The sequence below is a fragment of the Mesocricetus auratus genome, unplaced genomic scaffold (genome assembly GCF_017639785.1).
Source record: "Mesocricetus auratus isolate SY011 unplaced genomic scaffold, BCM_Maur_2.0 Super-Scaffold_15014, whole genome shotgun sequence".
Taxonomy (NCBI): Eukaryota; Metazoa; Chordata; class Mammalia; order Rodentia; family Cricetidae; genus Mesocricetus; species Mesocricetus auratus.
The window spans coordinates 7,334,844-7,348,587 of record NW_024429186.1 but is presented as its reverse complement, the minus strand read 5'-3'; the positions used below and the strand labels follow the sequence as shown (position 1 = coordinate 7,348,587).

Here is a 13,744-nt window from a genome sequence, read left to right as displayed (position 1 = left end):
ACATAAAACTGCTAAGTTCCCAGGGGTCTTAGTGGTGGCTGTGGCTCAGCCCTCCCGGTCTGTGACATCTGTAAGAGTCTTGTCCAGCCCAGCTGACGCCGCCTAACCCGGGTCCCAGTCCAGGGCCCGACACCCAGGAGGAAGGGAAGGGTGTGTGAGTGCGGGAGTTTTCGATGGCCCTGGTCTGGAACCCACACTCCACTTGGACTCCGCTTGCAGTGCTGGTGCCCGGGAGAGGCCTGGCCGCTGTCCTGAGGACACTTCACATGTTCCACGATGAAGAGTACGCCCAGGCTCACCGCCTACCCGAGGATACGCTGGTGCTACCGTGAGTGCCTTCCGTTGGACTTCGAGGCAGGGATGGTGTGCGGGTGTCCTGGGGTTGAGAGGCTGGACAAGCCCTGCCAGGGCCAGAGGGCTCAGCCTCTGGTGTCCTGGGACTTCCGGGTGAGCCCTTTGCGGGTGGCATCTCTGACGCCTCTCCAGCTCCGGCCTTTAGAATCGGCCTTCACCTTGTTCTGGAGGTGGACATGCGCACTGCGGTGTGCCTGGGACTCCCTCACTGTCTGCCTTCCTCCTCCCCCTCCTCCTCCCCCTCCTCCTCCCCCTCCTCCTCCTTTCCCTCCCCCTCCTCCTCCTCCTCCTCCTCCTCCTCCCTAAGCTGAGCCCACAGGGGCGGGAGTAGAGGAAGCTCTAGCCAGCGTGGCAAGGAGCCTGGGCTGACCCGAATGGCCTCTGCCCCTTGGGCGTGGCCGCCTAGTGTACTCTCACCACCCCCAACTGCCTCAAGCCCTTCAGGACCAAGTGAGGTAGAACCCGGCTCTACATGAGTTGGTCTGAGCTGGCGTAGGGAATGACACCGCTTAAAGCCAGTCTGCCCTTTGGAGACGTCTCTGTCCCTGGGAATTCCAGGTGGAAGGGGAGCTGGGCTTGAGCACAAGATGTGAGGCGTGCCTGCCCATCCACGGGCACCACGAAGACCCTTCCACACTGGGGGCGGGGCTGGGGCGGGGCGGGGGCGGGGCAGGGGCGGGGGGGGCTTACCCAGCACAGCCCCCCACCATATCCCAACGCCCCGCCCCTGCTCCATAGCCCCGCCCACGCCAAGCCCCGCCCACCCTCGCGGGAGAGGGCGGTGGAGGACGTGGGCTTTGGGCGACGAGAGAGGCAGCCACAGTGGGTTCTGCTCCTGCAGCCTGGCCGGTCCTGACCAGAGGATCCTCTACACGGTGCTGGAGTGCCAGCCACTCTTCGACTCCAGTGACATGACCATCACTGAGTGGGTTCAGATTGCCCAGACCATAGAGGTAGAGGGTGGGCGTGTGGGCGGGGCCGAGTGTGGGGCTGTGTGCCATGGGTGGGACTGTGGAGTGTGGGCGGGGCCGAGTGTGGGGCTGGAGCTGTGTGCCATGGGTGGGGCTGTGGCGTGTGGGCGGGGCCGAGTGTGGGGCTGTGTGCCATGGGTGGGACTAGAGCGTGTGGGCGGGGCCGGAAGGCTGGGCTGAGCTGGAAGGTGGGACTAGAGCGTGTGGGCGGGCTGGGGGTGTGTGTGCTGTAGGAGGGGCTGGAGCGTAAAGGAACTGGGACGTGGGAAGGGTTAGGTGTGGATGGGACTGGAGGGCAGGGCGGGCTCCCTGCGGAAGCACTGGGTAAGCGAGTGACTGTGGGCTTGTGGTACAGTGTGTCTGCCCACCTGAGACCTGGCGGCCACCTGCAGGGCTGCCTCGGGCAAGCACTGGGTCCTGGGCCACACGCTGTACACTGTCTGGGGCCCTCTCTGTCACACACGTAGACGCCGGTTGCCCAAACTGTTCCAGTTAGTATTGTGGCGGGACGTGTGCAGGCAGGCTGGCTCTGTGGGCCTGACTCCCCCCGGATCCCAACCTCAGAGCTGCCTCTCCGTGGACTTGGCATCAGAGCCCCCACGCGCTGTCTGGCACTGGTAGTTCGGTGTCAAGGGCAGCTGCTTGACAGCTTGTTAGCTTTGCTCTTCTCCCATAGTCCCAGGGCTAGCTCCCAGGTGCAGGCCCGGCCACAGCTGTTCTGACTTCCCTCCCTTGAGAAGCCCCTGCCACCCTGAATAGGGCAACGTGGGCTCCGCATTCTCTGCCCCCCCCAACACCTGTCAGCTGCCTGGGAGACGGCAGCCCCTCCCACCAACTTTGAGTTGCCACACTAGGCTGTGGTGTCCCGGGGCAGTCTTCCTCACTCGTGACTGACAGGGTCTCCAGGCTAGGTCCAGATGGTGCTTCTGTCATGAAGCGGGATGGGCCGCATCTGTCTTTGGGACTCTGACTACCTGGTGCTCTCCATACCAGGGACACTACGCAGCTGTACCTCATATGGCCAGCAGAGGGCACGCTGCTCCACGACACTTCCTAGCTCTGATCTTTCACTGAGTCAAGGGGGTTCCTGCATAGCTTCTCAGCACTCAGAACTATTGTCTTGGTAGCCGCAATTTTGACTGGCATGCCACCAGGAAGTGATAGTTAGAGGTGTCCAGCATGGCCAGTTTGCTCCAGGGAGGCACCAGCCGGAAGTCTGTGGAGCTGTTCCTAGCAGTGCCCAGAGTCCCCGGGACCCACACCCCCTCATTCTTTAATGCAAGCTACAGGGGACTCCAGTCAAGGCTGGCCTTCCAGAGAGGGCCTATGTGTGTGTGTGGGGGGGTGAAATCGTGCCACTCTAAGCCCTCTCCCAGGGTCCCAGGCCTTTCCTCTCTCTCCTGGCCTGTGAGGAGATGCCCGTCTGTAGCCATGTTCCCGAAGGCCTGCCCTGAGCTCATCCTTCCCAACAGAGACACTACACACAGTACCAGGGCTTCGTGGTCATCCACGGCACGGACACCATGGCCTTTGCCGCCTCGGTGCTTTCCTTCATGCTGGAAAACCTCCAGAAGCCCGTCATCCTCACCGGTGCCCAGGTAACACGCCCTGTGGTTCTCAGTCCTCGGAGTCTCAGAACAGGGCCTTGGCCAGCCCTGGGTTTCTCGTTCGGGGCAGCCGTTTCTAACCATGCCTGCTGTGTGCTGCCAATGAGGGTGTCTGGCGCTTTAGGTGGTGGCCCTGCCTGGCCACTTCACTCCTAATGCTGTCCCTAGCCACCTTCATGTGTGACGTCCCCTCCTGTCACCTTAACCTGGCGCACCCTTCCCCAAACCGAGGTCAGCAGAACGCAGCAGGAAATGACTGTTTGAGTAAAGGCTGGCTTGGGGCTTCTCGTGCTTAGGGGTGACCATTGGAGCCATCCCAGCCAAGCCCTTAGAATCCCCCATGGGGCCGAGGCACAGGGAGCCAGCACCCGGGTCCCTTTGAGCACAACCTGGGGGAAGCTCCCCAGGCAGGAGTGGTTGCCCTGGCTCAGTTTCTCCCCTTTCCCTCCCAGAGAATCACATAGTACAATAGCCTTACCGTGGGAGCATCCCTAACCCTTATTATTCCCAGGGGGAAGCTGAGGCCAGTGTCCATAGGCCCTCCCAAACTTGTGCACCACAGGAGGAACCTCCCTCCAGAGGCCCTGTCCGCACCGATAATCCCTGGCTGACCCGTCTCCAGCCAGGGTCTCTTGAAGACCTTGGCCTCTGCGTACCCCTCGGCAGCCCTGCCCAGCTTTGTCCTCTTGGGCACTGCCCAGCCACGCCTGGACAGTCTGTGGTACACTTAGGCAGTGGAGGAACAAGCCAGACTACCCTGCATGCCCCAGGGAGGACGTTCCACGGCAGCCCACCCAGCCGCTGCCCTGGGTCCCCTGCCTGGCTACCAGCTCTTGGGAGAGTGAGGGAGCTGGGCTTTGCAGCTGAGTGGACTGGGGACCAGAACTGGACCCGGGTGCCTGCTGGTCACTTCACTTCTGTGAGAGCCAAATGGAGAGGCCCAGGTGCCCAGTGCAGGTTGACATGGCCAGAGGATGCCGGTGGTCACCAGCCTTGGGGGTCAGCTAACTCCCCCCAGACCCTGGGAGGTTTGCCTAGAGTGGGGGGCTGGGCATGTCCTGGCTTCCCAGGCCTTAGGCACCACTCTGGCCTCTCCCCAGGTGCCTATCCATGCCCTGTGGAACGATGGCCGTGAGAACCTGCTGGGGGCACTGCTCATGGCTGGCCAGTACATCATTCCTGAGGTATCTGCATGAGTGGCCTGGGGGGGGGGCGTGAATGTCAAAGAGCCTGTGGTGTGTCACACGTTGGGACGGCCCCACACAGCAGAGGCTGGAACAGTCTTTAAAGCCTCTGTCCCTTGCCTTACAAATAACACAACTGCGAAAAGCCTGGAGCTGTCAAAGCTAAGGAAGGAAAAACTGCCCCCCACCCCCGACGCCCCCCGACGACCTGTCAGCAGCCGGGTTCTGTGTTGTAGAGACTCTACACTGTGTTACACACAGACACACAGACACACACACACACACACACACACACACACACACACACGCGCGCGCGCGCCGCGCGCGCGCACGCACGTGCAACCGCACCCATGAAAGTGGGCTGGGCCCACGTTGGGTTTGGAGTCTGTTGTGTCCCTCCTCATGGGCTCCCTTTCTCACCTAGCAGACCAGGAAGAAAGGCAGGTCTGTCCCTCTCAGGCCAGGCTGGGAGTCACTCGGTCTTTAACAGTCCTGGAGGCTGGTGGTGTTAGGGTTAGGTATTATGAAAGAACAGCAGGCAGGTCAAAGGTCACCCCAGCCTCCTTCAGCCTGGAGGAGTCGCTGGCTCCTTGTCACGTGGTCTGAGCTCACCGCACCAATGGGGAAGCTCTGGCAGGACAGCCGGGGTTTCCTGCAGCCATCCGTGCCTTCAGTGCCCAGGCTCCCAGGGCCCCTCTGGGGCCCTCACTGTTGGCAAGAAGGTTTGGTGTGTTGATGGTGGTGGGGTTGGGAGAGCCGGAGCCGGCTCTCAGTGGGTGCCGGGGAGCCGTTCTCAGGGCCGCCTTGGCCTCCACAGGTCTGCCTGTTCTTCCAGAATCAGCTCTTCCGGGGCAATCGGACAACCAAGGTGGACGCTCGGAGGTTTGCAGCCTTCTGCTCCCCCAACCTGCCCCCTCTGGCCACTGTGGGTGCCGATGTCACAAGTAAGAGGGTCTGAAAGCGGGGCCTGCTGGCTGAGAGGAGGGAGGGGGCCCTGGGTTCTTGTGTGGAGGTGAGAAGCCTCCATGGTGAACACAGGCTCAGGGCTGGGGGTCCAGCTCTTGCGGGTTCTGTCCCGCTGCGTGACCCCCAGCTGGGAAGTTCCTCCCTCTGACAGCCTATGGCTCTGCTGCACACACTGGCCCTTCTCAGAACCTAGCTCTTTGTGGTATGACACAGCTCTGAGGAGTCAGTCCTAGAGGGTCCTGGAGCTTCTGTAAGGGCTTAGCAACTCCTTACCGTAATGAAAACGTCCGGCCTTGACTCCAGTGCTGCCCAGCTTTCCTATCTTGGATATATATCTGAAGAGCCTCCGTCTCTCTGAACTCAGGGCAGCTGCCTCCCGTCCTTAGGGCCTGTGCTGTGCAGGTGTAGAGGAGGCTTGAACCCAGTTGATACTGGGGCAGGTGCGTCACTGCCTACTGGTGCCTGACTCTTGAGCACCTGGACCTGCCTAGCAACAGATGCAGGCCCAGGTTCTGGTTCCTGACCTACTGTGTGTCGGGTTCTAGCCTAAGACCCGTCTTGTAAGGGTCTGGCAGGACCGAACTTCCATCTGGGAGTCTTGCACCTAGTAGGACTGACTCTGTGTGCATGGGAAGGTGCGGCTGCTAGTCTAGAGCTAGCTCTGTGGTCTTACAGGACGATTAGCAGTGTCCCAGCTCTCCAGGAGGGCGGAGGCGCCTCTCACCCACACTGTGCTTCTGCCTGGGCCCAGCAGGTCCTGTGGGTGGGACACGGCGTTGCTGTCTGCTCTTGGTACTCTTCCTGTGCACCAGAAACTGTCCAGGTTCAGCAGGAGCAGAACCTCCAGAGAGGGCAGGCCTGCTTCCTAAAAGCCTCCTCTTCCCCCTCCCAGACAGAAGTCCAGGGGCTCAGCTCATCCTAGAGACCCACCTGCACCCCAGGGGCTCTGGGGTGGCAGAGGTCCACTTGTTATCTGGGGGCTGGACCTGTTGAAGCCTCATTGGAAGAGCCTGCTTTGAATGGTGCTTGGGTTGGTCTGGCTGTTAGCCCATGCTGGGTGGTGACACTAGTGGCCCCCCAGGGGAGGGGGGGCAGGGAATACGGGCACTGCCCTGAAGCTCAGCTCTCTAAGCCTGAGTCACTCCTTATCCAGACTCAGGATTGGAGCATCTCCTGTGGGCGGAGAGGCCTTCCCCCTGAATCTAAAAGCCTGTGCCATGTTGGGACATCTGGGCTGCAAGCCCAAGCCCAGTAGTAGCTTCCCTAGCCCAGAGCTGAGGCTTGCCCACAGTGCCAGCCCAATATCCTGATGCGCCCGCCATCCTGCATGTGTGGGTGTGTGAGAACCTGCGCCTCGCCTTCTTGCTACTGTCAGGCTGCCCAGCCGGTTCTGACATCTCAGGTTGAGAAATCTGGGGTTCTGCTCAGGGCGTGGCTGCTGGGACCCTGGGGAGGGGTGCTGGGGCTCCTGCCAGACGCCCCCAGGACAGAGCCCTGATGATCTATGCAGTGTGGGCCTCCCACAGGCCGCCGCTGACTCCTCATTTACCGTCTGGGGTGTGAGGGGACCATCCCTGGTGATAGGCGAGATGGAGACTACAGCTGCCCAGTCCTCTCTGCGCTGGCACAGGGACATGGCGCAGGGGCAGCTAGGTCTTGCTGGCCCTGCTTGTTCCTGTGTATCTATCTATGCCACCCCCCCATCCTTAGTCCTAGCTTCTCCCTTCAGCTCGGCCTCTGCTAGGAAGCCCCCCTAGTCCACCAGAGCAGAGGAGCTGAGGGAGCGGTCACTCCCGCTGCCAACATGCACCTTGATCTTGTTACGCGCTAGCTTGGGGTCTTATGTCATGCCTTTGACACACAGACACATGGAACTCAGTGCCCTTCTCTGTACAGGGAAGTAGCCGGGCCACCTGGGACCCTAAGGCTAAGGGAAGACCTGACTACCAGGTTCGGCCTCTCAGCCTAGAGCACAGCAGGGACTATTAAAGGGCTGGGATGTCAGCCCGGTTGAGTCATTGATGCCGTCCCCTTTGTGTCCCAGCGTCCCTGTGGGGAGGACTTAAAGCTTCTAGGAGAGACTTCCTGGCTCGTAAGGAGGGTGACTGTCCATGGGGTGGTCCTTTGTCTCTGTGCGACCCTCCTCTGTGGCCATAACTCTTCTGGTGGCAACCCCCCTACCCCCAGCCTTATCTGTCCGCCCAGCTGAGGTGCACGGCTCTAAATTAAAGGACATCTCACAGCCATTGTGTCAGCTGATAGATGCTTTAGCGGTAGGGTGGGCAATCGCTGCTGGAGGAGCCTGCTCCCTCTCCTGCCCCTCCCTCCCTCCCTCCCTCCCTCCCTCATACCTTACCCTTCAGCGTGTGTCCAGACTATTGTCCAATCGGTTATCACATGTGACTGCTCTGGTAGACACAGCAGCTAGACCTCCTAAGTTGATGACCCCTGTGCCCCGCCCCCGTAGGATCAGGAGGATGGCGCATGGGCAGTCTTGGAGGAGGTGCCCGGACCTGTGGTCTGGTCCTGGCTCCGTGCCTCCTGGCTCCGTGCCTGGCTTCTGTGCGTAGCTCTTCAAGTGAGACCCCTCTCCAGGACTCAGGTGTCCTGGGCTGAGCTGGAGGATACCCTGGTGCCATTTAGTCCAGGGAAGTCACCAACACCCCATCTCTGTTGGGCTGGAGACTTCTGTGTGCCTAGGATTCAGGAATTGCAAGGGATAGCTTGCCGTTGCTTGTTCCTGCCCATGGCTACTGCCTGGGTGTTGACCTCACAGTGGTCTTTAACCCTGTGGACATGGTACTTCTCCGGAAGGTCCCCTGCATGGATCTGTTTAAGGGATGCTGACCCCGAATTCCTACTGTTCTCTGCCTTCCCCTGGCCTGGGATTCTGCCACTACCCAGCTTGGATGTGGGAGAGATTATGGGCTAGGCCTCTGGAATTTGGGGGTAAAGTAGATGGAGGCTTTCTTTGAAGGTGTGTGTCGAGGAGATCAGTTAGTTTACCCGGTGGGCAGTGGTCACAGGAGGCCCGCAGTACCCAGCAAGAGGGCAACAGCTGGGCTCTCCGTCAGAGGATGTGGCCTGGACATCCTCTGGGACCCACAGACTGCTGCTACAACCTGAATGCACGCCGGTCCCTTAGCCCGGAGCAGCTCTTTGTCCTTCAGCGAGGTCTGGCTTGCCTGAGAGCTTTCCTTCTCCCTCACTGTCAGCCACGATGCCCGGCCCTCAGCCCGTCACCCTTGTCACCATGGCCTGGCCATCGCTCTTTCTCCTCCCAGGCCATGGGCTTGCCGTGGAGCCTGGCCTGAGGGAGACCAGGCCTGAAAGGGTTTGATTCCTGGGGGGAGGATGGGCAGAGGGTGGGCATGAAAGACTGGAGACGGGCTGGGGTCTCAGTGACCTGCAGCCGCCACCCTCCTCTCTGCCCTCAGTTAACCGAGAGCTGGTGCGGAAGGCCAGCGGGAAGGACCGTCTGGTGGTGCATAGCAGCATGGAGCGTGACGTGGGCCTGCTCCGCCTTTACCCTGGGATTCCTGCCTCCCTGGTAGGGAAGCCTTAGAACCTGCTGCCCGACAGGCTCTCCATGGTTCCTATGCTCTCGTGCCTCCTGGGGCTCCCTGCGGCTGTAGACTCACTCCCTCTGTCCCAGGCCTTTCATGGGCCAAGATCTGCAAAACATGACAGCCTACCCGTGTGGGCACCTTTCTTTCTCAGCTGGGCTCGGCTCTTCTTGGGCGGAAGTCTAGCTTGCTTGAGGGGCCAGACTGGGCACCTAAGCCCAATGTGGGCTTGTTTGTGTGGACACTTGTGGGTGCTTGTGAACACCCGTGGGAGTGGCCCGGGACTCTGTTTCCTGCTGTTCCTGTTTTGCTTTCAGATGGGGGTCTTAGTATGTAGCCCAGGCTGGCCTGTGTCTGACTGCTCTCTCTCACCCACTGCGGGATCCCTGCCTCTAGAGTCTGGTCATGCTCTTGCCCTCCCTTGCTTCCTGTTTTCAGCCTCTTGCTTGGTGCTGGCCGTCCCCGTGGTGACTGGTGCCTCCCTTACCTGTTATACAAGATGCTGGGCAGACTCAGCACTGTCCTCTGTCCTTTGAAGTTGTCCAGCCTGGGGGAGGCTGGGCAGGGCCCTGTGAGGGCCTCCAAGTGTTAGGAGCCCTGTTCCTCCAGACTAACACTGGAGAGGTAGGGGGGATATCAAACTCAGCTCTCCTCACAGTCAAAGAGACCCAGGCTGCCCTGAGAGGAAAGTCAGTCAGACGGTTGGGAAGCTAGGGCAAACCCTGCTATTCTTGCCTGCCCGAACTCGTGTCTTACCTGCCCAGGTCCGGACCTTCCTGCGGCCCCCGCTGAAAGGTGTGGTCATGGAGACCTTCGGCTCTGGGAATGGGCCCACCAAGCCGGACCTGCTTCTTGAGCTGCGGGAGGCAGCAGAACAAGGCCTGATCATTGTCAACTGCACCCACTGCCTTCAGGGGGCTGTGACTTCGGACTATGCGTCTGGCATGGTAGGGGTAGACATGGGCCCAGGGAACGGTGGTGTCATGGCGTGAGCATCTGGGCTCTACTTCCCTGTGGTCAGGGGAGGTCCCTGAGCCAGCCTCCTTTTCTGGCCTGTTTGTCCCTCCCACAGGCCATGGCAGGAGCTGGCATTGTCTCAGGATTCGACATGACGTCGGAGGCTGCTCTGGCCAAACTGTCCTATGTGCTGGGCCAGCCAGGGCTGACCCTGGATGACAGGAAGAAGGTGTGTGCACCCTTGGGACTATTACAGGGACTCAGAGCATGTCTGTGTGCATATCCATGCCTGCCAGCTCCTGGGAAGGAGGAGTACTTGTGTATATGTTTTAGAAGTGGAAGGGTAATTCCCTGTGGGACATCAGGGCCAGTGCTGACACAGTTTATCCAGGCCACACCCTTGTCCTTCTCTGGGGAGCCTTGGGGACTTTGGGACCTCCTCCCCCGCTGCTCCTGACACCCTGTCCCTGCTTCCTCCTTCCCAGGTGGATCTCAGACCCACAGGGCTCCAGGCCCATAGGCTGCCAGAGCCTGGTTGATGGCTTAGGAAACCTGAGTTTGGAGGGAGGAAGGCAGCGTTAGCCTTCTTTGGGGATTGGTGGGGTCACACTAAGGCCTTGTGGGTAGGACACTGAGGAGGTATGTCATCCCTGGAGCAGGCCCGTCTCCCTGCCCTGGGAATCCATGTCCTCTCAGTTGGTCAGGACTCCCTGGTCCTGTGCTGGCTAAGCCCACCAGCCTCTCATCCTGTTCTAGCTGCTGGCCAAGAATCTTCGTGGGGAGATGACGCTGCCCATGACAGATGAGCGCCGGTCCTCGCTGCAAGATGGCATGTTGGGCTGCAGGGTAGCATGGCTTCTCAGTCTGAATGGCAGCCAGGTACTGGCTGCAGTGTCTGGGATGTCGGGAAGGAGTGGGGTGGGCGGTGAAGATTTGGAAGGATCATAGGACAGATCTGGGGGAAGGGACCCGTCTGTTGTGTGGAGCTAGGACACCAGCAGGGGCTGCTGTAGCCAGGGCATGTCAGTCCTGGCTTGGGCCTCGGACTGGAGTGAGCCCCAGCAAGGTGGGATGCTAACTTCCCAGGGTGTTGAATAGTCAGGGCTGACTGGGGTCTCTTCAAGACTTTGAGCTGGGGGTTGTAGGCCCCACACTTGCACCTTGGAATGTGGTCTAATTTGCAAGCTTCTGTCTGCTCTCACTATTTGAGTGTTCAGTGGGGCAGCTGAGGGCCCAGGAGTCCAGCAGGTGGCCCCAGCAAAGCTGTCTTATGAGCCCCCTGGTTAATTGCTCCATGCTGGCTGTGGGTGGTGGCCTGTCATTAGGGTGGCTGTGTGAGGTTCCTAATCCCTCTAGGGCCCAGCTGGTCAGAAGCTGATCACAAGGCAGTGATTAAGGCAGCCATGGACGCTGGACAAAGTGGCACTTTGAAGGCCTTCTGGAGCCTTGGAGAGCCCCCAGGGCAACTCGGTACTAGGGCAGGAGCCCTTCCAGGAATGCTATGCCCGTGCACTCGGACCCTTTGGGTGATGCATGGGGGCATGGGGCTGCACCGTTTCCCATGTTCCCTCAAGGAATGACTTGAGACTGTCATCCTGTCAGCAGTGGAGGCAGAAAATGAAACAGACATGTCAGTGTCAGGCCTCAGACAGCAGATGGAGGGAACCAAGTCATATCCTGGTGACCTGGCCTTTGTTTCCAGAGCATGGGGACGGGTGGACTTGTGGGTGTGCATGGAGACTTCTGCCAGAGGCCTCCAGTGGGGCGGTTGTGGCACCTTCCTCCTCTAGTGAGACACCTGCCCCCCTGTGCGGGGAAACGGGCTTCACATAGTTGGGGGACTGCTGGCTCTGTCCGCCCTTACCCTGTGGGTACTCGGGGCCTTAGAGCATGGCAGTGGCCCATGTTGCCATCGCCTTCCCGTTAGGAGGCTGATGCCATGCAGGATGTCCTGATGCCCAGCCTGGCCCTGGCTGCAGCTCATGCTGGTGACCTAGACACTCTGCAGGCCTTTGTGGAGCTGGTGAGTCCCCCCACCCCGAGGGTGGGACACTGCTCACATGGGTGTAACACCCCCCGGGTCCTCACTCTCCGAGCCACACTGGGCAGTGGGATAACATAGTAGTCCTGGGGCTTCTCCAGAAGTGGGTGGGTAGATCTACAAACCCCACTTCTATCCTTCCCAACCCTCTGTGTGGCCCACCTGACCTTGCCTAGCGCCCCCTTGAGGTTGTGTACCTTTATGCCACCGTAGGGCAGAGACCTCAACCTGAAGGACTGCAGCGGTCAAACCCCACTGCACGCAGCTGCGCGGAGGGGCCATGCTGCAGTGGTCGCCATGCTGCTACAGAGGGGTGTGGACGTGAACGCCCGTAATGAAGACGGCCATAGCCCGCTGCTGCTGGCCGTGAGGGGCAGGTACGAAGGGGCGGCGGGTGGAGTGTGGGCTGGGTAGTGGAGGCAGGATGCTTGTTTGGAGTGAGCACACATCCGATGGAGCAGGGCCAGGGCCAGTGAGGGGAGGGCCTATTTCCGTGGGGGCAATCTGGAAGGGCTTCATGGAGGAGATGGCCTCAGAAGATGCTGGCAGCATCTTGGAAAGGAGGAATACCGCTGACAAGGTATGAGGAGCTCCCGATGACCCCACGAAGCCACGTGTATCGCGCGCGATCGGGCAGAGAAAGCTATGACAGGTGCGGGTGTCCTGAGGGGAGGATCCCCGACCGGCCCTCGCCCTACATGGAAGAATGATCCTGCGTGATTGGGAACGCTGCCCACTCGCCCGTCCTCTCCAGCTGGTTCTGTCTGACAGCCTCAGGTGGGACAAGCCCTGCCTGGAAATGCTAAGACGGTGGGTGTTTGGGCGTTACCCAGCAGCCTGTGAGGGAAAAGAGATGAGACCCTGTGGTGCCCTCTTGCCTGCCAGCTACTCCGGTCTCACGCAGGAAGGCTAAGGCACACTGTGTGACCCAGCTGGTGCCCCATCCTGGAACTTAGAGCAGCATCAGGTGCAGAGGGCGTGTGCGCGGTGTGGGGTGCGTCCTCCTGAGACCTCTCCCTCTCCTGCCAGTACCCATGGAGGCAGCTTGGCTTGGGTTGGCAGTGGGACAGACCTTCCTGGCTTTCTCAAAGCCATGCACAGCCTGCAGACCCTGGGATGCTGGCGGGCAGGGTATCTGTGAGCTGCTCAGGGTATCAGGTGGCAGTATCCAGCCCTAGTCCCTGGGTGGTGAGACCCCAGGGTGGGGGTGTGAGGCTGAGCCTTTTCTTCAGAACAGGTCTGGCAGGCTCCGTAGCTCAGCCCTACTGACTCCCCTGCCACAGCAGGCAGCCCCCCTCCAGGTTTGGCTCCGCTTAGGAAATGGCTCAGGGCCCAGCTAGACACCACTGTTGATGTTTGTCTGCCATAACTCCTTCCCACCCTGTATCCAAGGGGGGAGTTGGGGCACACCTCACTTGGCTTCCCCAGAGCCTATCCGGGGCCTAGCCAGAGAGGTCACTTCAGGTGTGTGACACGGTGAAGGCTGACTGACTGAGGGTAGGAGACAGCTTCTGGGGTGCTGTTCCCAGCTGGGCAGGGAGACCACCTGGGGCGTGCAGTTTGTGTAAGAGCGAGCCGACTAGCACCTTGTGACTTGGGACAGCCTCTGGCCCCGGACATCCTGTGAAGGTGCCTTGGATGAATGGACCTTGAGGTGGCACCCTAGTGCGGGCAAAGAACCAGGGGACAGTCCTGGTCTGGAACTAGGCTGTGGGTGTCTGGGTGGGCATTTCCTGACCCTGCTCCTCCAGGCCCAGGGCTGAATGAGGCCAGCAGGGTGTAGGCCACACTGACCATCGGCATCTTTTCATGCAGGCATCAGGGTGTCATTGGGCTGCTGCGGGCTGCTGGGGCTTGCCTGTCTCCCCAGGAGCTGGAGGACGTTGGGACAGAACTGTGCAGGTGATGGTCTGAGCACCTCCATCTATGGGTGATGGCCTCAGGAAGGCAATGGGATTGATTGCTGGGAGGATCAGGTCAGGTCAGCCAGGTGGTGCTGAGGAGAGAGACCCCATACCTAGGTGGCCTGGCTGACAGAAGCACCCTTTTCCAACCCAATTACGGGAGTACCCAACCGAACAATCAGCAAGGGTGTGCC

General features: G+C 60.3%; 1 protein-coding gene across 7 annotated transcripts in view; it reads left to right on the top strand.

Moving 5' to 3' along the window:
- Positions 1-13,744, top strand: part of Aspg (asparaginase) — a 35,977-nt gene that overhangs the window by 20,058 nt on the left and 2,175 nt on the right. For all 7 annotated transcript variants that reach the window (XM_040742377.1, XM_040742374.1, XM_040742378.1 and 4 more), the window contains 12 exons: positions 220-328; positions 1,196-1,307; positions 2,798-2,923; positions 4,033-4,116; positions 4,934-5,060; positions 8,520-8,632; positions 9,413-9,595; positions 9,721-9,834; positions 10,362-10,484; positions 11,533-11,628; positions 11,860-12,023; positions 13,462-13,548. In XM_040742377.1, coding sequence (XP_040598311.1) covers positions 267-328; positions 1,196-1,307; positions 2,798-2,923; positions 4,033-4,116; positions 4,934-5,060; positions 8,520-8,632; positions 9,413-9,595; positions 9,721-9,834; positions 10,362-10,484; positions 11,533-11,628; positions 11,860-12,023; positions 13,462-13,548 — 1,391 coding nt within the window. In that variant the 5' untranslated portion in view covers positions 220-266. The remainder of the gene's footprint in view (positions 1-219; positions 329-1,195; positions 1,308-2,797; positions 2,924-4,032; positions 4,117-4,933; positions 5,061-8,519; positions 8,633-9,412; positions 9,596-9,720; positions 9,835-10,361; positions 10,485-11,532; positions 11,629-11,859; positions 12,024-13,461; positions 13,549-13,744) is intronic.